Source organism: Exophiala bonariae (assembly GCF_035927105.1).
Source record: "Exophiala bonariae strain CCFEE 5792 chromosome Unknown scaffold_5, whole genome shotgun sequence".
Lineage (NCBI taxonomy): Eukaryota > Fungi > Ascomycota > Eurotiomycetes > Chaetothyriales > Herpotrichiellaceae > Exophiala > Exophiala bonariae.
The window spans coordinates 705,562-726,273 of record NW_027042480.1 but is presented as its reverse complement, the minus strand read 5'-3'; the positions used below and the strand labels follow the sequence as shown (position 1 = coordinate 726,273).

Here is a 20,712-nt window from a genome sequence, read left to right as displayed (position 1 = left end):
AGGCTCAGGTCCCGTCAACTTGCCTTGAAATTCCTTTCCCCTTTTCCCTGACCGCTACTTATCTAATTACCGTCTCACCGACTCACCGACTCGTACTCGGCATTGACATTCACATACAGAAATCAGGATAGTTCGATCTATGTAGCTACTAACAGTTGTATCTACACTGCGCCCGCAAAAGAACTTCCGGAGAGGCGGGCAGCACATTAATGCCCGAATACCTTACCTTACGAGTACCTGAGGTACCTAATCGCAAGGGCTAATAACAAGGCTACTCGCGACCTCGCACATACGGAGAGAGTCCGAGTAGGTGCAAAATGCCGGCTGACCAGAGACTGAACGAACTCAACTCCCGAGAACGAATACCACAAGCCCACCGTGACGGTCCTGACAGGTTGCGAGGACCACGGAAGCTGGGTCCGAGGGCCGAATACCCACCCCAACTAGAAGTAAAAGTAGATACGGATTGAATCGGAGTGGTAATTAACTACGAGTAGTTAGTGAATGGATGTCCTTTGCAATTACTTGAAGGATCCTATCCTTAATCGCTAGCTACGAATACAGTTGCATGACGAGAATTCATAGCTGATCATGATCACAGAGAATCGTTTCCCGTCGGTTATGCACCTTGCCCGCATCTAGCATCTGTGTATGGTTCATGGAAACTGCAATGCGAGGAGTTTCTATTCGCTCTGTCCGTCCATATTCGTCTGTCTATTCGTGTCTGCTTTGCTGGCGCTGAAAGAATGGTAATGATTGATGAAAATAGCAGTCATCGAGAGACTGATGTTGCCAGGAAGAACAATGCATATTAGGTAAGTACCTGCTGTCTGACTCTGACAAAATTCGTTTTCACATTATTCCTGCTTTGCCACACTAATCCATGCACAACACACCCCTTCTGCCACCCCATAGTTAGCGGCACAACTCCATTCTATGTTTCCTAACGAGCATTTTCCCCTTCGTAACTAGTGTCAAGTAAAATGGCTGCTCCGAATCATGTCATGAGCAACTCCTGAGAAGTTCTGAGTCAAGACTTCGTTTCGACTCGCCCGGGCCGTAGACGAATGCAACAGTTTCAGTGACTCGGCTGTGCACCCCATATCCCGTAGCTGACGATGCTTGAGCATGAAAATTTCCCTGGATTCAAGACAAGTGGAATGCACCCTGTCCCTCGCGAATGGCAACAAATAACCGCTCCTTCAACTTGGTTTGCGTCGAGTAATCTGGGAGTTTCAAGTAATTGACACAAGTCATGACACTCGGTAAGTAATCATCGGAAGCGTACGGAGGCTCGCTTGGCTTGCAAACCACTGTAAACATTGGCGTAAGGCTCTTGAATCCACCAATAGGCAATTTGGGACTGCCTGTGACGAATTGCAAGAAGTCTCGACGTTGAACAGGAGTGAGTTCTGACATCGTTTGAAGGAGATTCTTCACACTTTTGCTGTCCATATTGAAACCGTGATCGGCTTTGACTGAGTCCATCAGTGTTTCAATCGACCAGTCCTCTTCAACCCTTCCAAACAACATCACTAACTCGTCTGGTGTAAAAGCTTTCAGTGTAGAATAGGCGAAAACTTGCGAGAAGCCGTTTTGGAAAGCTTCAACCTGTCGACGGACACCACTCCCAAGACTGAGGTCCAAAACTTTGTCGACATAATCCTGAACATTTTCCATGGTCAATGCTACGTCCTGCCCGTTCTCTACCAACTCGATCCCAGGATACCCTGGCAAAGTGAAGTCGAGTCCAAGATCTTCAATTCGAGCATCGCGGATGGTTAAGCCCGCGATCGCCTCGGCTTTTGCAGAATCTGTAATGGTGTGGTCTGCTTCGATTTTGGTTTTGGCATTGACAAATTGCTGTAACTGGGATAATGAGTTGGCCAGATCATGATCGATCGTTCGTAGTAGACCAATGGATGGCACAGCTGAGGTTTCGCCAACCTTGAAAAATGTTGGGCTGAAGGAGACATCGATGATCCTGGAGTCTAGCATTGAGCGTGCAACGAACTTTCCCAGTGTTTTGAAGAGCAGCATCGACTTCTTGCCCGCTTCACCACGGCTGTCAGCAGCACTCATCGGTGCTGGAAAGAGGCCATTCTTTCCAAAGGCAAACTGATCATTCTCGAGGGAGTCGTTCTCACGCCACATCTTGAGCTTTTTCTTGGAGAACTCCTTTGAGACGTTTGAATAGAATTCAAGAGTAGGACCTAAACCAGTGCCGACTTCTTCAAAATATTCCACTTCCAGAACGCTTGGTGAGCCGCCGTACATATCCATGACCTTCATTGCAGATTCCAGGATGCGATGGCGTGAGATACGAACCTTCTGGCGTTGTGGGCGTCCCATGATCGGCCGATCATCTCTTCGACGATCTCGTCGATCTTCGTTCTCCGATTGATTATTTTGCCAACGAATCATCGATCTTGAATAACCAAAGGAAGTTGACTGTAAGAACAAATGTCTGGTTTCGAAAGGAAACAGGAATGGAAAAGTTCTAGCAAGGTCTTCACTCCAGTCAGGGAGACAATTACTTGCCACGATCAATGGCTCTTCGAGCTGGCGATTCATCTTGGCTGTCAGCTTGGTGTTGATGAAGGATGCGAGAGGTTCTGCGAAGAGATTCAGGTTAGGCTGACCAAGACTTTCGCGCACGTCGTCAAGATTTGCGTTCAATTCATGGAGGATGCGTAGCAAGCTGAGAATGGAAGATGTCACAGGGTGTCCATTTAAGGACGCTGGCAGACCATCAGTTGACTCTGCCTTCTCTGACTGACCCCAGACTGGGAGTGTTGATGCCTTTGGAGGCGGGCCTCGAACTTTGCGAAACTTGATGGTATGCACACCCGACCAAACACTCCTCGACGAAGAGTCTTGAGGCTGATCACGGTTGTGATGAACAGCGCGATAGATCGTTGTGTTATTGGGAATGATTTTACCATCAACGCTGAATTCGATATGCCAATCTTGAGGTACTGACGAGAGTGCTGAGGCATATGTTGATCGCAGACCAGTGGTGGAAGCAGCAGAAGGGGACGGTCCAGGTGATTGATCTGAGCTGGGGGGCCGAGTGCCGCCAGGTACTGGTGTTCCTGGTTGAGGTGTAAAAACTCGAGTGCCGTCGTCTTGACGGGCAGTCACCCTCCCAGTGGAGCCAACTTCCATATTGACTGCAGCTGGTTCTGGCAGTTCTTCATCAGACATGTCTTCCTCCAATCCATCGACGAATGCTTCTAAAGTTCCGTCAGCCTCAGTCTCTGGGGCATGATCGTCATCTAGAGTTTTCTCATCTGCGCACTCGAGAGTGCTGGCCGCATCTTCAGCACTGGGCTCTGGAGCCGTCTGAGGCGGTTTGGACGAAGATGCCTGAGAGCGTCGAGTCGTTCGTTTTTTCTCAACTTTATCCTCATCCTTTTTATCGGCAGTACCTTGACTTCCCTGAGACCGCTGCTTACTTCGAGCAGACAACCGTGATTCGGATCGCGAAGCAGTAGGTGGAGTAGCCGGTGAAGTAGTATCATGGCCAAAAGGTGAGAAAAGACCAGATTCAGCGGCACCTGAAAGATGAGCCAGCCGAGCATTTGCTATCTGCTGTAACATGTCCCGTCGTCTCTGGGCCGATGCTGGGCGGTCAGAGGACGTAAAACGGGGACGCAGATAGTCATCCAAAGCTTTAAAGGTGGCTATGGCATGAATCGAAACTATCATCTCGCGATAGGTCGCTGGAATGTCAGCATCACCATCAGCTGAGAGTCTGAGTCGAATCTGGCGAGAGAGCATCGAAGTTGAATTGCTTCTGGTACTTTCTGCAGCGTTATTGTTGACAGTCAAGACCTCGAAGTGTTCAGCTCGACTAAGTAAGTCTTGAAGCTTCGATATCAGAACGCTGAGCGAAGTAGGGTTTGAGGAGACTGATGCTGTTTTGATATTCGCTTTATTAGTCGCTTCCATGAAAGCCACTACCAAGTCTGCTCGTGCATCATGGAAATGATTCTGCAGATCGCTAGACAAGACCTTCACCAGTGCGCGGATGATTCCCGAATCCAATAGTTCTGAACTTGTTATGCTTTCCAGGGCGTCGCCATCAAAATAGCTTGCCAGACGAGTGAACAAAGAATTCTTTTCTGCAACACTGTCCGGGGTAGAATAGAATGATTCGATATCAGTAGCCAACTTGTGTAGATCAGTACGAATGCTAGAGGCTTTGCTCTTAAGTTCCTTGCCCTTCTTCGTGTCGTGCTTTTCAAGGAACTTCTTTGCTCGCATCACGACAAGGTCGGCAATACCGGCAATTGCGAGCGGAGATGGCGTCCCCTCGTCTTCGGAGGATCCTGAACTCTGTGAATCGTCGAGGTCATGATCGTGTCTCATAGCAATCTCATCCTCATCCTCATCACGATCATCATCGTCATCATCTTCTGGATCGTCATCGTCGTCATCGTCATCGTCCTCGTCCTCGTCAGCTTCGTCGTTCTGATTGTCACCATCCTCATCTGCATTACTAGCCTGGGGCTTGGTATGCCCAAGCGGGAGGGTTTCAGATGTAGATGGCTCAACAGCTGAGCGGCCAAGGCCGCCCGAATCTTGACTGCGTTCATGACCAGAAGCACTCTTCCTATGATGTTCAAGAGGACGATCGGCGAGTTTCTTAATCTCCCCGATGACGCCCTCTCGATGAAACTGGTATTGATAAATGTCTTCGAGGCGTTCAAATAGCAGTTCCGACGCTTCCAGAGCAAACATCACCAGGCTTGGGTGGTCCTCCTGAGACAAGATAGAAGCAAGGAATGAAGCATAAGGTACTGGTCGGAGGGCCTCTTCAATGACCGTAGTCTCGAGATTGGAAAGAATCTTGAGTTGAGCGATCAAAACCTTTTGACGAACACTGAGATTGACAGTACTTGAATAGGCATCCGTCAGGGTTGGGAGCAGGATCATTGCAAACCGACGTGTTTCTTGCTTACAGCCTTCCAGCAGTCGAAGTCTTGTTTGCGTCCGAGAGGGCTTGTCAGCTGAAGAAGTTTGGGGGGTGTCTGAAAACTCTTCGTCCACATCTTCATAAACCTCAACTTCAAGCTCACGATTCATCTTGGGCCGAGGCAATAGTTCGCAGATGACATTGAGAGTTTCATAAATTTGTTCCCTAGGTCGGTGGATCAAAGCCTGCATGATTACGACACTGTCAATTTTGGAGGCGGCATCTGAGGTCTCGGAGGGAGGAGAAACACCAGTGAGAATCTGGTACAAGGTGTCAACAACATTCATCTTGAGCAGTTCGGCAGAAAGGCGAGGGCTAGACCGAGCAACAATGGCCAGTACTCGGAGGAACTCTGTATGGATGTTTGCACCAATCAAGTTGGTGGTTCCAGGTAGTAGCAGTCCAATAATTGCTCGAAGAAGCGACGCATCGACCAGTTGCTCCAATTTGTTCGGATCGTGTTTGAAACTGTCGATTACTCGTGTGACACATAGACAGCCTTGCTCAACGACCTTCTGATCATGACTGGCCAAGACATTCAAAAGAATTGGCATGACGTCCCGGATGACGGGGAATGAATCGTGGGGAATATTACGACAGCAATTCGCTGCAGTGGTGACGGCAGTTCGTTGTGTACCGGTGGCGAAGAAGTCAAGGAATTGCAGACAGGCGGTCAAACCACCTTCGCGAACAATGGAGCCAGGGAAGTCGATTGAGACTTTGGATAAGGTGCTCAAGGCTTGCTCGGCAACGTCAATATACTGAATATCAAGTAATTTCTGACAGAGAACTGGAACAGCTCCACCATAGACCACATTGGCAACGGAGCCTCGAAGTGCTTCCATAAGATTTGCAATACAGCGACAGGCGAGGAGCATCATTTCAGGGTTTTCCTCGCCCGTGATGGGATTCGGTTGCATCAATGCGACCAATTCTTTGACGTAAGGGTCTGGTGAGAACTGGCCGGAGAGATTGTCTTCGTTGGAAACCAATAACAAATTGGAAAGTTCCTCCAAGGCCAGCATCTGCATGGTCGGGTTGTCCACCTGTCGAAGATTGCTCAAGATTTCCCTCAGTCTTGAAGACATGCCGCTCATCATTCCACTCAAAGCTCGAAGCGTACTTGACAGACCTGAAGGCGGGCCCCCACGGCCTAAACCAAAGAGGGCTGCGGCAAAGGGATCTGGACCATCGTCTTCATCCATGTCACTGTGATTGTCACCGTCGTTGCTATCGCTGGTGGAATGATTCGAGGGCGGACTGGATTCTTTTTCACGTCTTGATATCTTGTGTTCAGAATCCTCATCATCCTTCATGAGGACATCCTGATCTTTTTTACTGAGGCGTTTCTTTGATCGACGGGATGTGGTCGTCTGAGCCGGAGGAGAGATATCTGAGAGATGTGTCAGATCAGTCTGCCGAGACGACGCCTGTATTGAATTACCTGGTCGGGTCTTCTTGTTATTTCCACTGGAGGGACGTCTTGATCTTGACTTGGAAGTCAATTGTTGGGAGGGCTCGTCCATGAAGCGCGAGGATGACCTGGTAGATTCAGCGGTGTTTCCTAGATTCTCGATGGACTGAAGAACATACGCATTGTTCGACATTGCCGTGTCAGTAGTTGAAGCCTTACTCCTGCTTGACCGAGATGGTGGTAAGGGTTGAGTTTGGGCTGGTGGATGATCTGCAACTCTCTGTCTCTTCCCTCTGGTAGGAACAGACGAAGGAGTTGATTCTTCAGTTGGATCGATAGGACTTGAGGAACGATGACCAGGAGCCTTTCGCTTCCTAGAGGTGGCAGGTGGAGGCCGCGAAGGAGGAGAAATATCGGGGTTGGATGGGAGGGCGGCAGACGGGGCCGCTTCTGCAGCGAGCCTCGCAGAAGAACGAGTGACTCTGCGTGACATGAGCAACAGATCTTGAGATCATTCAAAGACTGTGGGTAGAGAGTAAAAGATTGAATGGATGATGCGGTACTTAAAGTGTGGTAGAAAAGTGTGATGGATGAAGGCAAAACTTGAAGGGCAAAGCAGGTGAAGAGTCTTGACAACAGAGAAGGGTTCAGACAGGAACAACGGGATTGCGAGACAGTGAAGTGAAAAGGTGGAAGTAGTACCTGGCGTTGGGTGACGATGAGGAAGGCGAAGAGGAAGAAGCCTGGGAGGCAGTTGCGTGGTTGTGACTGCCGGTGAGGTTGTGGTTGCGGTTGCGGTTGCGGTGCGAGTGGTTGTGGTGGGCGTGGGTGTAGGCAACTGAGCCTGACCCTGTGCCTATGCCTGTGCTTGACCCAGAGCCTGGTGTGCGTTGGATGGTTGCAAGCTGCGATTCTGAAGAGGGTGCGGGCAGATGTGCCATAGTTAACCCGCCATCGAAGGGGCGGTTACAGATAGACGTTGGATTTCAAGTGAGCGACCGAGCCATATCTTGAGTTGATGGCTTCTTATGCAGCGGGTGGTCTTGATAAGATGAAGAAAATTCAGAATGAGATATGAGTACGATATGCAAATGCCAGTGTGATGGATTAGGTATGTCGTTTCTGCCTCTTTACTGAACTTGAACTTGATGCAGACGAGGCCAAGCCAGAGGGACCACTAAACCTAGTCGGGTCCAGGTTTGCATGATATTCGGTAATTCAGCCGCCAGCCTGGCCAACACTTTACGTTGTACGAGTACCGGTACAGAGAAAGTCAAGCAGTTCGGAACAGGTACAGGTTGGAGTATGAGTAAACATCTTCTATCACGCCCCTTCTTCTATGTAAGATGGCGCTTGCATATCAATCCATGTCGTTGTGGTCGTCAGAGCGCTGATGGGTGACTCAGTACCAGCCAACTCCACGAGATACATGCTCATGCGTAGGTCTCTCCCAGGTACCTAGATACCTCAAGCTAGGTGACAACAGTGCTTGCTTGACGATCAATCAATCTGTTTCAATATATCTGAGGCTGTAAGTACTCCATGTGATACCATACGATGAGGCTATTGAAATAAGTTTGATTAAACCCAACTGGATACCTACAATAGCTACCTAGGTACTCGGGTACTCAGGTACCTAAGTTAGGAGGCCATTGATTCATGTCCTCGGGGCTAAAACGGAACCTCTGGACTTGTCCGAGACCGCCTTGAATGGCATCATCACTGTTAGACTGGTTACCCAACTAAATACCTAGGTGTGTACTCCGTAGTCGCTGCTCTAATCAATAATCTAGATTTTCATCTTCTATTTCATCATTCTCCAACATACTTCGTACACCCACACTGGTCCAGCCTACGAACATCATCCGCCTGGGATCCCCCTTTCTCGAACTCAAGTTGCCTGCGGAGTGAGGCCTAAAGTGCCTTAGATTATTGATGACCACGCCCATCGTGACTGACTCACTCACTCAACCCCACCATCACAGTCAAACTTGAAAGTGTTTCCCCTCTTCCGTCCTGCCTCAACTTTCTCAAACCCTCGGGCCCTGCCGTCTCTTGGACTGTTCCCTTCGCCAGAAGAAAAGCCTTTTCCAGGCTACTCCAACTTGAAGCGCTACTTGATCCATGCCAATAAATACTTAGGCAGTCAAGGCACCGGGAACTCGGAGCTCAATTTTCTCGCCCTTCAGTCTTTTCCCACGGCATCACTCCTCTCTGCTTCTCCACATCGCCGAACCGGCAGCCTGTCACAGAGTCACTACCCTCACCACCACACGAGTGCCACTTGTGTCGCTACGATCGCTCTAGAATTGACCCATCTCTGTCGGGCCATGGACGCCTTCAAATGCTGAGACCTCCCTCTTTGTTCTTTTCTAACTCTTGTCCCATCACCCGCTGCCTGCGCCGTCGGCCAGCGCACCTTCAAGTTCAACTTCAGCTTTCTACACCCTTTGTATCTCTTCACGCCCCGCTATCTGGCCTGTCTCTCCTTCCCACCTCAACTCCATCTGACAAATCCGCCCTGTCTCCGCCCTTCCGCTCAACCACCTCAACCTCTTGTCTCGTTCCCAGGAACGCCCAGCATCTCCCTGTCATTCAACGTCGTTCTACAGTACTTCAAGCCATTACGGGCGACTTTGACGCCATGGACGAATACCACTTTCCTGATGCCCGCCTCAAGAAGAAGATGGACGACCCGTCCAAAACCCCTCTCTTACTTGTTGCCTGCGGCTCTTTCTCTCCAATCACCTTCCTGCATCTGCGCATGTTTGTCATGGCTGCCGACTATGTGAAGCACAACACAGAATTCGAGATGGTGGGTGGCTATCTGTCGCCGGTCTCGGACGCCTACAAGAAGCAAGGATTGGCTCTTGCAGAGCATCGGTAAGTAATCGTCGGATTGCGGATTTCTACCTCGGTGACTTTTGACTGACAAAGTTTAGGGTGGCCATGTGCCAATTGGCTATCGACAAAGCCTCCAATTGGTTGATGGTTGATACTTGGGAGGCTGAGAAAAAGGAGTACCAACCAACTGCAAAAGTCCTGGACCACTTCGATCATGAGATAAACGTTGCTAGGAAGGGTATCGATACTGGTGATGGAAAACGAAAACCAGTAACAATCGCCCTCCTCGCAGGCGCCGATCTAATTCAAACCATGTCCACCCCTGGGGTGTGGAGTGAGAAGGATCTTGATCATATCCTAGGTCGTTACGGTACTTTTATCATCGAAAGATCCGGGACCGACATCGATGAGGCTCTTGCGAGTCTTCAAACATATCGTGACAACATCCACGTCATCCAGCAATTAATTCAAAATGACGTCAGCAGTACAAAGATAAGGCTGTTCCTTCGCAGAGGAATGAGCGTGCAATACCTCATACCTGCACCTGTTGTTGAATATATCGAACAGAATCATCTATATGGCGACGACGGTCGTGCATCCAGTACGACCTCGATTGCTCTGGATAACGACAAAGGAAAGGCCAAGGAAGACCCATCGACCAGCTGATACTACACATTCAGCCGGCAGACATAATCGGAGATATCTCCCTCGCGTTAGATTCTAATGTCAGCGCTTTGCGAGTGATGTGAAACTCGCAAATGTACCAAAAGCCGGGAAGCCAAAGAAATAGAAACGCCATCCATGAGAGCTGGTGGTGAGATGAGAGAGTATCACTACTCAGTGTACCGCCACGCTGACTCGGGCGAGATGCCCACTTGCATCCAGCGCACAGTCCTATGCGCTCCAGGCCTGGCGGGCTAAAAGTGTTGGTTATTGTTATCAGGCCAGGCAGGATTTAATAATCCTCAATTGCTCTTGTAGGACACAAAATGAGAGTCAGCGATTGGTCGTTTTGCCCAGTGTACAGAGAGGCATGACCACATTCGTTGGACATCCGAAATTGGATGTCTACATGAGCATGAGACGGTGTTGGCGGCTAGTATTTGCACTATCAGTATCGTGCCAGCAGTAGCATCGTCTAACTAGAACCGCGAAAATGGCGTGGTAGTCTGCAAAAGAATTCAAGCCTTTCGACTTTCTGGCACATCTGCTTCCCCTTATCTTTTATTCGTATTTATCGACTATAACTAAGGTAGGAAGAGAGCCAAACATGAACACTTGAAGTAGAATCAGACTGCTGATTTAAATGTAGTTCTGGCACGATCCGGGTGCAAGAAGACATAGTAGAATACAATCATGATGCACATACATATCATCAATATCCCTGCATTGGAGTCTTCCCTCATTCCGGCACCCGTGCAGGCGACGCACGCGTCTTTTCTTGCCACGCTGTCGACAGTCAACAGGGTGTTAACGATTTTGTAAGTTCTCCTGCAGTGATTGATCCCGCTCCAAATACCAAGATGCCAACGGCCGCGATGCGCGCGGGCGAGCGAGCGAGTCCGCACAGCGCCTCCTCCCTCTTCCTCTCCGTCTGTCCGTCCGTCCGTCCATCCATCCAACCATCTCGAGGAATCATACCCTCCACGTCGGGGAGGTCTGAAAGGCTAACATCCATCATTCACCGCCACCTTCGAGACTGCCGGGCTTATAGTACCTATAGAAAAAACACCAAGACATTAGCCGCCGGCTCCCGTATAGCCACCGCCGCCGGAGTAGTCATCTCTGTACCTGCCAGCCGGCATGTTGGCGCCGACGTTGCGGCCCTGGGCCCACTCGTTGAGTTCCGCGCGGTCCTTGCCCGTGTACTTCTTCAGGTCCTCGTCCGAGAGCACGACGTTCTTGCCGTGCTTGGCCGCGTGGTACTTGCTGTATTTGTCGCCGAGCCACGATTTCTTGCGCTCGTTGACCTCCCCTTCGCCTTCGGTCGTGCTGCTGGTCAGGCTGGTGCCGCCGTTGAGGTGCTGCTTGTGCGACGCTTTCTCCCGCGGCGACTCTTGGTTCCCCATGCTGGCCGGGTCGTTCTCGTGCGCGAAGTGCCGCTTGGAGTTGAGTGATGTGGGGTCCGTGTCTGTCTCGGTGCTGCCGTTGATGTGTGGTGTGTTGGTGGCTTGTTGTTGAGTGTTCGTGCCGAGAGTGTCCTCGTCCCAGCCGTCGTTGGTCTTGTACGGCTTCAACTCGACGTTGTTGGTCGCGTCGCCCACGGCCCCGGCGCTCCCGGTGCCTTCATGCGGATACGTGACTGTGCCCGCCGTTGTTGTCAGCGGGTCCGCTGCGAGTGGTTTGTTGGTCACGGGAAGCGAAGTGTCGAGGATCCCGTCGTTGGCCTCGCTCTGGCGTCCAGACGCCATGGATCGGGGTCCGTCGTGGCTCTTCTTCGACTTGACGGTTTCATGTGGTGCGTATTCTGTCATTCGTCGGCCTTGGCCCCCGTCGGCGCTGTAGTCGACGCTGGCGAAGTTGGTGTTGACCCTCTTGGGTGCTGCCATTGTCGGCGCCGCATTGACGTCCACGTCTTCGCCTTTTAGGCTTGATGACCCGCAGCCCATGTCTGATGGTGGTGGAATGTAATGACGGATGAGAAGAATGCTGTTGACTTCACGTTCTGTTCCTCATCCAACGCTTCCCTTAATCGTCGTCCCGCAATGCTTTGATGACGACGTCAGGATTGAATTTTTGTCGTCTCGCTACAGCTCCCAAGTTGAACTTGCACGGCCACGATGGTTGGTGGACCTATCGAGCTCAAGTGCTCGAAGCTTACTGACTTATGATCTGTCGAGTTGATTCTCCTCTACCACGATTAATCCGCTGTCAAGAGAAGAAAATGCCGCGCATTGAGCTACCAGACTAGAAGCCAAAGGAACCGGCAATGGAAGGTGTGCTATTGCTTCTTTAGAGAGGTCACTGTTTTGCCGGCCACCATCGGCTAGCGAGGCTTCCCAAGAATAGCCCAGGGTGCGTCAATGGCGTGGTTGGGGGGCACCCGCGGGTTGACGCTCACCCTTCCGTACCTCGTACACAGCCTCACAAAAGCCAAGTAAACTGGACTGATTGTCCCTCTGTCTTTGCCTCCCCCTCTTCCGATGTGCAAATCGTGGGGTGCAGAGAACAGTCTGAGAGGTTGCTCGGCTTACCTGGAAATTGGCTGTGGCTTTTACGGGCAGCCGAGGCAAACTTTGTAGGCAAGCAAGGGCTGCAAATTCCTTGTTGTTCCATGGCGCCCGTGCACAGGCATGTTCAGCTTCCAGCTCCCCAAGTTCCCATTCCCACTGGGTTGGCTTCCGGGACATGCGGGGAATTTAGCACCCACAAAAGCATGGAAGCCATCCACATGGCTTAACTAAGTTAGTTTGAAAAACTTAGGCAGGATGCGGGCGATCTGCGAGTACACTTCATACATTCGCAGGACCAATTGCTTGAATGACTGCTCCCCAACCTGATCCTCTGCACCAAGAATTGGAGCTTTATGGCCTGTGAAGGGTCTACGACTACCCCCCAAGTTTCTGGAGGGAACAATAATAATGGGTCTGTACCAACAATTCATCCAAATAGGGCCTATTTTGCTTGGTGCGGGGTATGAACCACCACCTCGCGAGTGGCATTTCTAGGTACTCAGGCATCTAGTTGTTTGCTGGGCGAGCTTCGTACCTCATCGTGGATAGGCTAGTTTATGCTGGACAATGTGTAGGACATGTTTCCCGGGGTCACCTCCCCAACACCACCGCCGAGTTTCAAGCAGCATTTGGGGTCAGTTTAATGAATGCCTCAAGATGGTTCAAGCTTGCTTGATCTTTTCCCTAAATATAATCCTCTCGCTTGCCAAACCTGCCAAAACCGAATACGTCCACTGAGCCACTCGAAATTTGAATAGGTATCTACTTGTGCTAGTACGCCCCAACCGTTTGCCTTGAACCAGTAAACTGTAGCGTGTGTGGGCTACAAGCTCTATTTTTGGACACCGAAAGTGTAACGCCATGGCCACAAAGAGGATGTTCGGTCTCATGAGGGCTCTTAGTCAATCACGACGAGCCATCCAGACAGCCAAGTTTTCGAGTAGTGCCAAAACAAGGACGCTCCATGATGGAGATCTCAAAAGCGTGAGATCGTTGTTCGAGCTGAAGGACAAGAACTTCATTGTGACGGGTGGAGGCCGAGGCATCGGGTATGCTATCACGCGGGCCATTGCGGAAATGGGAGGGAACGTTGCGGTGCTTGACGTGCTCGACAGCCCCGTTAAAGACTTTGGAACACTGGAGCACGATTTTGGTGTCAAAGCCAGGTATTTGCGTGCTGACGTGACGGATGAGAAAAGCCTCACCAAAGGCTTCGAACAAGCCATATCGGAACTCGGCTCGTTAGATGGCTGGTTGGTTTAGGCTTCCTTTCGCACATTTCACCACTAATGGACAGTTTAGTGTGACTGCAGCAGGCATCGCATTGGACAAGCCGTTTGTTGAGCAATCGTGGAAAGAAGTTAGAAGGGTGCAAGACGTAAATGTGGGTTTGAATTTGCTTGCTGGAACTCCTGAATCCAACACTAATAATACACAAGGTGACTGGCACATTTTTCGCCGCCCAACTCGCCACCAAGCAAATGCAACAACAAGGGACTGGTGGAAGTCTGGTTCTAGTGGCATCGGTATGTGCGCATGTCGCCATTCCAGGCCATCGACTGTCAGCCTATCATGCCTCAAAAGGGGCGGTCAAGATGCTCAGTACGGCACTCAGTGTGGAGCTGGCACCACATGGCATCAGAAGCAATACCATTTCACCCGGTTACATCGAGACTGACATGTCGAGAAGTCTGCGAGAGGAACATCCACACCTGGTGGAACTGATGCATTCCACACCGCCGTTGAAGCGGATAGGTAATCGCAATGATCTGACAGGTACTGCTGTGTACCTCCTGAGTGATGCCGCATCTTACACAACGGGTACGGACATCCTGGTGACTGGTGGTCTGCATGCCGGCCGAATCGAAGCTTGATATATGGTGGGCCTGGAGGATCCGATCAATGCCTCAAAATGGTGCTGCGTCGAGGCGGTTCGGTGGAGTGGTATGATTTGCTCAGATTGAGGTGCTCCAACTACAAGGGCTTCACTCCACGGTGTATACTGGCAATCCCTCCAGTCAAGTTTTCGTAGCCGACCCCAGGAGTGATGAAGCCAGCATCTCGAATCATGTCTCTGAACTCTTCTTGGGAAGGATGTTGTTCGATGCTTTCCACGAGATATTGATAGCTGTCACGGTCGCCTGCTACCAGTTGACCGATCAATGGGATAGCTCCAAAGCTCCACCTTTTGTACACAGCGTTGAACAGAGCACTGTTGACATGGCTGAACTCCAGCACAGCAAAGACACCTCCAGGTTTGAGAATCCGGTACGCCTCGTGGATAGCGGCCGATTTATTGGTAAAATTCCGGATTCCGAATGACACAGTGTAGAGATCAAACGAGTTTGAGTCTAATGATGGCATCGACTCGGCATTACCTTGCATGAAGGCCAATCTGTCTGTGTTTCCATATGGAGTCTCAAGAGCTCTTTTCCGTCCCTCCGCGAGCATGTCATTGTTGATGTCCGAAACTGTCACTTTTGTTTTCAGGTCGCCATTGACATTTGTAGCATGATCAAGCATGCGGAAGGCAATGTCGCCAGTCCCACCGGCTACATCTAGAATGTTCCAACCCGTTTCACTCGTTCGGCTACCGGGGTTAAGACTGCGGACGAAGTAGTCTTTCCAAAGCCGATGGACTCCGAGAGACATGAGGTCGTTCATGGTGTCGTAAGAAGAGGCCACCGAGGAGAAGACGGCACCAACTAAAAGATATGAGAAGCATTTCAATATTATCGTGTCATTGATCCTTACCTTTGGCCTCTTTCTGTGTCTCTGCAACAGTCTCAAATCCGAAATGCGTCGTTCGACCATCATCGCCAGGTAGCTGTTGTGAGCGCAGTTGGGTGGTGGCAAAGAATCTCTGGGACGGAATTATGCTTTTCTTAAAGCTTGAGAGTGTTGATACGCGTCGGGACATTGCGTGCAACATCTTTGCATGCGGTGATGGATTGGTTCCTCGAAGCTGTGAATTGCAGACAGGAGCAACTTGACTTTTTCAAAAAAGATATCAGTCGTATGATACAGCCTCGTGGTTCGCAGCCCAAAGGAGTTTAGCAGTTGGAGTAGGCTTGGAGATGCACTTCAAGGGAGCCGGAAGGCACCATTCCCGCCGGCTACGGTATGTCCCTGCACTTTTGAGCCTTTCGTTCTTGACCCGTTGATAACCGAGGGCTATGGAAATCTATTCTGACGACAGTCCGACTTGATCACCCACTGTTCCTTCTTTTCCAGGATCATCTTAAACTTCTCTCTTCACCTCTACTAGAGCTTTGTCGTGTATAGCTACGAATATGAAGAACAGAACTGTGTTAAGAACTCTCGTAGGTTCTTGTCGGGGTGGACAAGGGGTTCGAGTACGTCGAACGGGAATTCGATGGGCAAGCGATACATGGGCTTCAGGGCCCGCGCAAAAACTCGGCTCGGACTCGTATGTACAATGCAACGTCTGGATGGGATCCCTCTTTCACTAACAATTGATAAAGTGTCAGTTTTCCGGGAGCATTGAAGAGTAAATTTACTGCCTCCATGCAATTTCGGAACCCAACAGAAGAAACAGCACTACCAACCTATCGCATCATGGACGCCGATGGGAAAATTGTGGACAACACAAGAGATCCCCAATCTGCATCTGATGAGGAGATAATTGGCTGGTACAAAAACATGCTGACTGTCAGCGTACTGGATTTAATCATGTTCGATGCTCAAAGGCAAGGTCGAACGAGTTTTTACATGGTATCAGCTGGAGAAGAAGGAGTGGCAGTCGGATCAGCATCGGCACTTACTCCCGACGATGTCTGCTTTCTCCAGTATCGCGAACAGGGAGTCCTGATTCAGCGAGGATTCACTCTCAAAGAAATGATGAGTCAATTATTTGCAAACAAGGACGACCATGGCAAGGGGCGAAACATGCCAGTACATTACGGCAGCGGCAAACTCAATGTGCATACAATATCGAGCCCTTTGGCAACACAAATTCCGCAAGCTTCAGGTGCTGCTTATGCGCTCAAAATGCAACGTCTAATCAACCCCAACACGCCGGAGAGAGTCGTGGCATGCTATTTTGGTGAGGGTGCTGCAAGTGAAGGAGACTTCCACGCCGCCTTAAACATGGCAGCCACCAAATCTTGTCCTATAGTGTTTGTGTGCCGCAACAATGGCTTTGCTATCTCAACAGCCAGTATCGAACAGTACAAAGGAGATGGCATTGCCAGCCGAGGACTCGGTTATGGAATTGACACCATTCGTGTTGATGGAAATGACATCTTTGCTGTACGCGAAGTCATGCGCGAAGCAAGAAAACTTGCACTGAGTGGAGAGTGCAGGCCAGTACTGGTCGAGGCAATGACATACCGAGTCAGTCATCACAGTACCAGTGATGACAGCTTTGCTTATCGCGCCAAACGAGAGGTGGAGGAATGGAGAAGAAGAGACAACCCCATCACACGTCTACGAAAGTGGATGGAGAACAAGGGTATCTGGGATGAAGATAAAGAGAAGGAGGCACGTGCAGCAATTCGTAAGCAAGTGCTGCAAGAATTTTCAGCTGCAGAGAAGGTTAAGAAGTCTCCTCTTCGAGCCATGTTTGAAGACGTGTATGAAGAGATCACACCCGAAGCAAGAGCTCAGATGAAGGAACTCAAACGGCTCATCGAAACATATCCAAAGGAGTACGACGTATCTCAGTTTGAGGGTGGAAGCAAGACTCTGGAATGAGCTATTGACCGATAACCACGAAAGTTGTGTTGAAGACGATCAAATGACACCGCATTGATTATCAGCGACTTGATGTGCCACATCTGCCAGAGTCTCACAGCGCCACTACTGTCAGGGTACGGATTCAGCCAGATTAAGGTCTGTTTCCATATGCAGCGTTGCTTTGACCTTGTACGAATAGCGACTCAGTATGTCTACAACGGTTGTCTCGCAAAATCACCCAAAGAATTGTCAAAACTGGGGAGGCTTCCTATGTACCGGTGTGCGGAGTGCAAGGTCAAGGGAATGGCAGATCACCAAAGGTGTGCATGCACGCAGGAGAATGCAGGCCATTGAGTGAGATCAGCCTTGTCCTTCTTCTCAGGCCCGAGCAAACAAAAGCTCCATGAATACATCAAAGACCTTTTCTGAGTCGCAGTCCAGAGCCATATGAAGCGGGGTTGCACCATAGTCATCACCGAGGTCAAAGTCCGCGGCTTCCCAAAAGCAGTCACAATCTCCTACGTTGTTCCAGTACCTCGTCAACAACTACCTGATCCCAACTACGTTCCGATCCCCCGCCGCTCAAACAATGACAAAACAAGTGCTGCAGCCTAGTGGTTGGGAAACTGATGTGCTGGTCTGCATTGCATAAAAGATTGAAGCTCATCAAGTTGTGTTGAATGGCGTAGAGACTGTAGATTGGTGAACAACGTCGGTCGTATGCACGAGCGGTGTACTGAAGGCCCAAGAAATTCTGTGCAATAATCCTCCTGCAGCTGGACTGAGCTTCCTTTATTCTACGTTCTGACGAGTAAAGACCATGATTCAAGGAAAATACAAAATTGGGATTGGTCGATTGAATGGGAAATATTGGTCGGGTGTGGCTAGGGACCCCTTGCCGCGGCCATGGAACGGTTGCCAAGAAGCTAATTCTCGGAAGCTTGCCGCTGCCGAGACGGGTGTGGATATGAGTGGACAACCAGCACAGGAGTGGAGTATCACTAGCCAATGCAAATCCTGACCTAGCGGCTCTCCAGCCACCGCTAGAAGCCCTTTTCCAACAGCCTGATAGACTACCTAAACAACCAACCTCCTCGCCATTTCGCCACGCTCCAATCCCAAGCTGAACGAGCAGGCTTTTTCGCATTGATATGACGCTTCCCAATCATACGTGTCTCACTAAGTGGTTGCTCACCCCGTTGAGGATATCCAGAGCCATGGCAATGTGTCCGAACCCTGACGCTGACGTTGTGTTGTTTACCCAGCCTCCTCAGACCGAGGCAGTCCGCCTCCTACTTCTACCATGACTGTGAGTGAATTTCCCAGTATCTTTGTAGTGACTATACATATCCTCCTTGACTGCTATGCTACAAACCTTTCATAGCTACTATATTTCATCAAATTGTCTTTCTGGTTTAGCATTGCTTGCAATTCTTCCTTGCTGCATTTTCTAGCGCTGCATATACCACTTGTACAATATGTCTACCACATTTTCCCAGTCAATGCTCTCCGCACTGGCCATTGCATCGTTACTGGCCCCTGCTGCAACACAGACGTGGAGTTCATGTAACCCTCTCACACAAGGTAAGTCTTCACTCTCAGCATTCTAAGTCTCCCGCTAACAGTTCTGCAGGTGGATGTTCACCAAATCCTGCACTTGGCCGAAGCGTTGCCGTTGACTTTACATCCGGTTCTTCGAGCGAATTCACCGCCTCTGGTGGCCCGACCTACGATTCCAATGGCGCAGCCTTCACCGTGTCAAGATCTGGCGACTCTCCCTCCCTCTCATCCAATTGGTATATCATGTTTGGCCATGTCGACTTTGTTGTGAAAGCAGCACCGGGAACTGGAATCGTCAGTGCCGCAATCCTACAATCAGACTGCCTCGACGAGATTGACTGGGAATGGTTGGGAGGAGACAATTCTCAAGCGCAGAGCAACTATTTTGGAAAGGGTATTACCACGACTGGCTACAATCGAGGAGCTTTTCACGGCGCCGCAAACAACCACGATCAGTTTCACACATACAGTATCGACTGGACTGCCGACCAAATTGTATGGAGCATTGATGGAAATACCGTTCGAGCAATGACCCAAGCTCAAGCACAGGCTGGACAATATCCACAAACACCCATGTATGTCAAAATGGGAGCTTGGGCAGGTGGTGACCCTTCCAATCCTCAGGGTACCATCGAATGGGCGGGCGGTGTTACAGACTACTCAGCAGGCCCATTTACCATGTATGTGAAGTCTGTTCAAGTTACGGATTACTCTACGGGATCGCAATATTCCTACACTGGGAGTAGCGGTACATGGGAGTCGATCCAGTCCAATGGTGGCCAAGTGAATCCTAAGGGCAATGGCACTCCAGTCTCGGCAGGCACTGCACCAGCGGTGACCTCGCAAGTCCCGGATAGCGCACCTCTCGGATTTGGGAACAACGCCAACAGCGATGCTGTTACTGCAACTCGAACAGGCTGGCCATGGACCGGAACAGCAACGGCGACAGTCGTGACTGCGGTAAGCGCCTCGACTTCTTTAGGGCTGAGAGGTCAGTGCTTCCTCTGGTGCAGCTCTTGTATTTCGAATTATCACTGACAATTTCCCAGATATCTTCCCCGGTTTCGCCATCTGCGCCAGTCTCGCCGTCACGGTCGGCTTCAGCTTCTGCTCTTACAGTGTTCACTTCTTGGGATAATCAAGGATTTCTCACCACTGTGACGACAGATGCTGCGGCCCTGACTGCTTCTGTCAGCTATGACGGCCAAGGATTTCCCATTACCATTATTACTTCAGCAGAAATTTCAACCCAACTTTCATCAGCAGCACCGGCGGTTGAAAGTTCGGTGTCAATCAGCTCTGTAGAACCACAAACAGCGAGCCTGATTACATTGGCCGCGAGCTCAGCAGTGATTGTCAGTGGGACCCAAATCTCTGGATCCAGTAACACAGGCTCGACTTTGTCCACGCTCATCGCAGGAGGGAGTTCTAGCGGCACTGCAACTCTTGCTACTGGCTCTACTCAATCTGCATCCACATCAAGCGGCAATGCTGCTAGCAATACAGCTTCATCCTCCACTGAATCTGCATCGAAATCATCAAGCAGCAATGGCGCCAGCAATACGGCTTCATCCTCCAATCTATCCGCATTGGAATCATCAAGCAGCAATGGCGCCAGCAATACCGCTACATCAGACAATCCTATCACATCCACAACTACCGGCATTGGCTCCACATCTTCGGATAACACAGCGACCTCGGGGTCTGGATCAACTATTTCCTCAAACGCCTCTTCTACGACAGCTCTGAGCAGCGCCTCGGGTACTGGCGAATCAAGCACAAGCCCAAGTGGGACCAATCAAAGCACACTCGGTTCTACTCCTCCTTCTTCCTCCGAATCGATTACAACATCGTCTACAAACGCTTCTGGGTCCACGACCCGAAGTGACTCAACGCTGGTTACCTCGACGCAGACGGGTGCTTCAACATCTGCGATGAGTGGAACGCCACCAGCACCCAACCACGCAACACGAGAGCGGACTTTTAAGCCCCCTATGGCATTGCTTGGCTTGGTCGCATTTTTTCTTATCTGAGCAGAACGA

At 50.3% G+C, this 20,712-nt stretch overlaps 7 protein-coding genes across 7 annotated transcripts; 4 read left to right on the top strand and 3 right to left on the bottom strand.

Moving 5' to 3' along the window:
- Window positions 1-1,146: 1,146 nt before the first annotated feature.
- On the bottom strand, window positions 1,147-6,888 carry LTR84_011032 (uncharacterized protein; the record flags this gene model as incomplete). The annotated part of the gene is made up of 2 exons (XM_064854565.1): window positions 1,147-6,374; window positions 6,426-6,888. 2 exons carry the CDS (start codon window positions 6,886-6,888, stop codon window positions 1,147-1,149), a joined length of 5,691 nt encoding a protein of 1,896 aa, XP_064709291.1.
- A 2,151-nt stretch (window positions 6,889-9,039) lies between these two features.
- Window positions 9,040-9,905, top strand: LTR84_011031 (uncharacterized protein; the record flags this gene model as incomplete). The annotated part of the gene is made up of 2 exons (XM_064854564.1): window positions 9,040-9,278; window positions 9,338-9,905. 2 exons carry the CDS (start codon window positions 9,040-9,042, stop codon window positions 9,903-9,905), a joined length of 807 nt encoding a protein of 268 aa, XP_064709290.1.
- Window positions 9,906-10,978: 1,073 nt separating this feature from the next.
- LTR84_011030 (uncharacterized protein) lies at window positions 10,979-11,848 on the bottom strand (the record flags this gene model as incomplete). Its single annotated transcript, XM_064854563.1, has 1 exon — window positions 10,979-11,848. One exon carries the CDS (start codon window positions 11,846-11,848, stop codon window positions 10,979-10,981), a length of 870 nt encoding a protein of 289 aa, XP_064709289.1.
- A 1,425-nt stretch (window positions 11,849-13,273) lies between these two features.
- On the top strand, window positions 13,274-14,286 carry LTR84_011029 (uncharacterized protein; the record flags this gene model as incomplete). The annotated part of the gene is made up of 3 exons (XM_064854562.1): window positions 13,274-13,665; window positions 13,715-13,796; window positions 13,852-14,286. 3 exons carry the CDS (start codon window positions 13,274-13,276, stop codon window positions 14,284-14,286), a joined length of 909 nt encoding a protein of 302 aa, XP_064709288.1.
- Window positions 14,287-14,386: 100 nt separating this feature from the next.
- Window positions 14,387-15,332, bottom strand: LTR84_011028 (uncharacterized protein; the record flags this gene model as incomplete). The annotated part of the gene is made up of 2 exons (XM_064854561.1): window positions 14,387-15,117; window positions 15,167-15,332. The coding sequence occupies 2 exons, from the start codon at window positions 15,330-15,332 to the stop codon at window positions 14,387-14,389; spliced, it is 897 nt and encodes a 298-aa protein (XP_064709287.1).
- Window positions 15,333-15,940: 608 nt separating this feature from the next.
- On the top strand, window positions 15,941-17,128 carry LTR84_011027 (uncharacterized protein; the record flags this gene model as incomplete). The annotated part of the gene is made up of 1 exon (XM_064854560.1): window positions 15,941-17,128. One exon carries the CDS (start codon window positions 15,941-15,943, stop codon window positions 17,126-17,128), a length of 1,188 nt encoding a protein of 395 aa, XP_064709286.1.
- A 1,460-nt stretch (window positions 17,129-18,588) lies between these two features.
- Window positions 18,589-20,703, top strand: LTR84_011026 (uncharacterized protein; the record flags this gene model as incomplete). The annotated part of the gene is made up of 3 exons (XM_064854559.1): window positions 18,589-18,694; window positions 18,744-19,630; window positions 19,720-20,703. The coding sequence occupies 3 exons, from the start codon at window positions 18,589-18,591 to the stop codon at window positions 20,701-20,703; spliced, it is 1,977 nt and encodes a 658-aa protein (XP_064709285.1).
- Window positions 20,704-20,712: the final 9 nt, after the last annotated feature.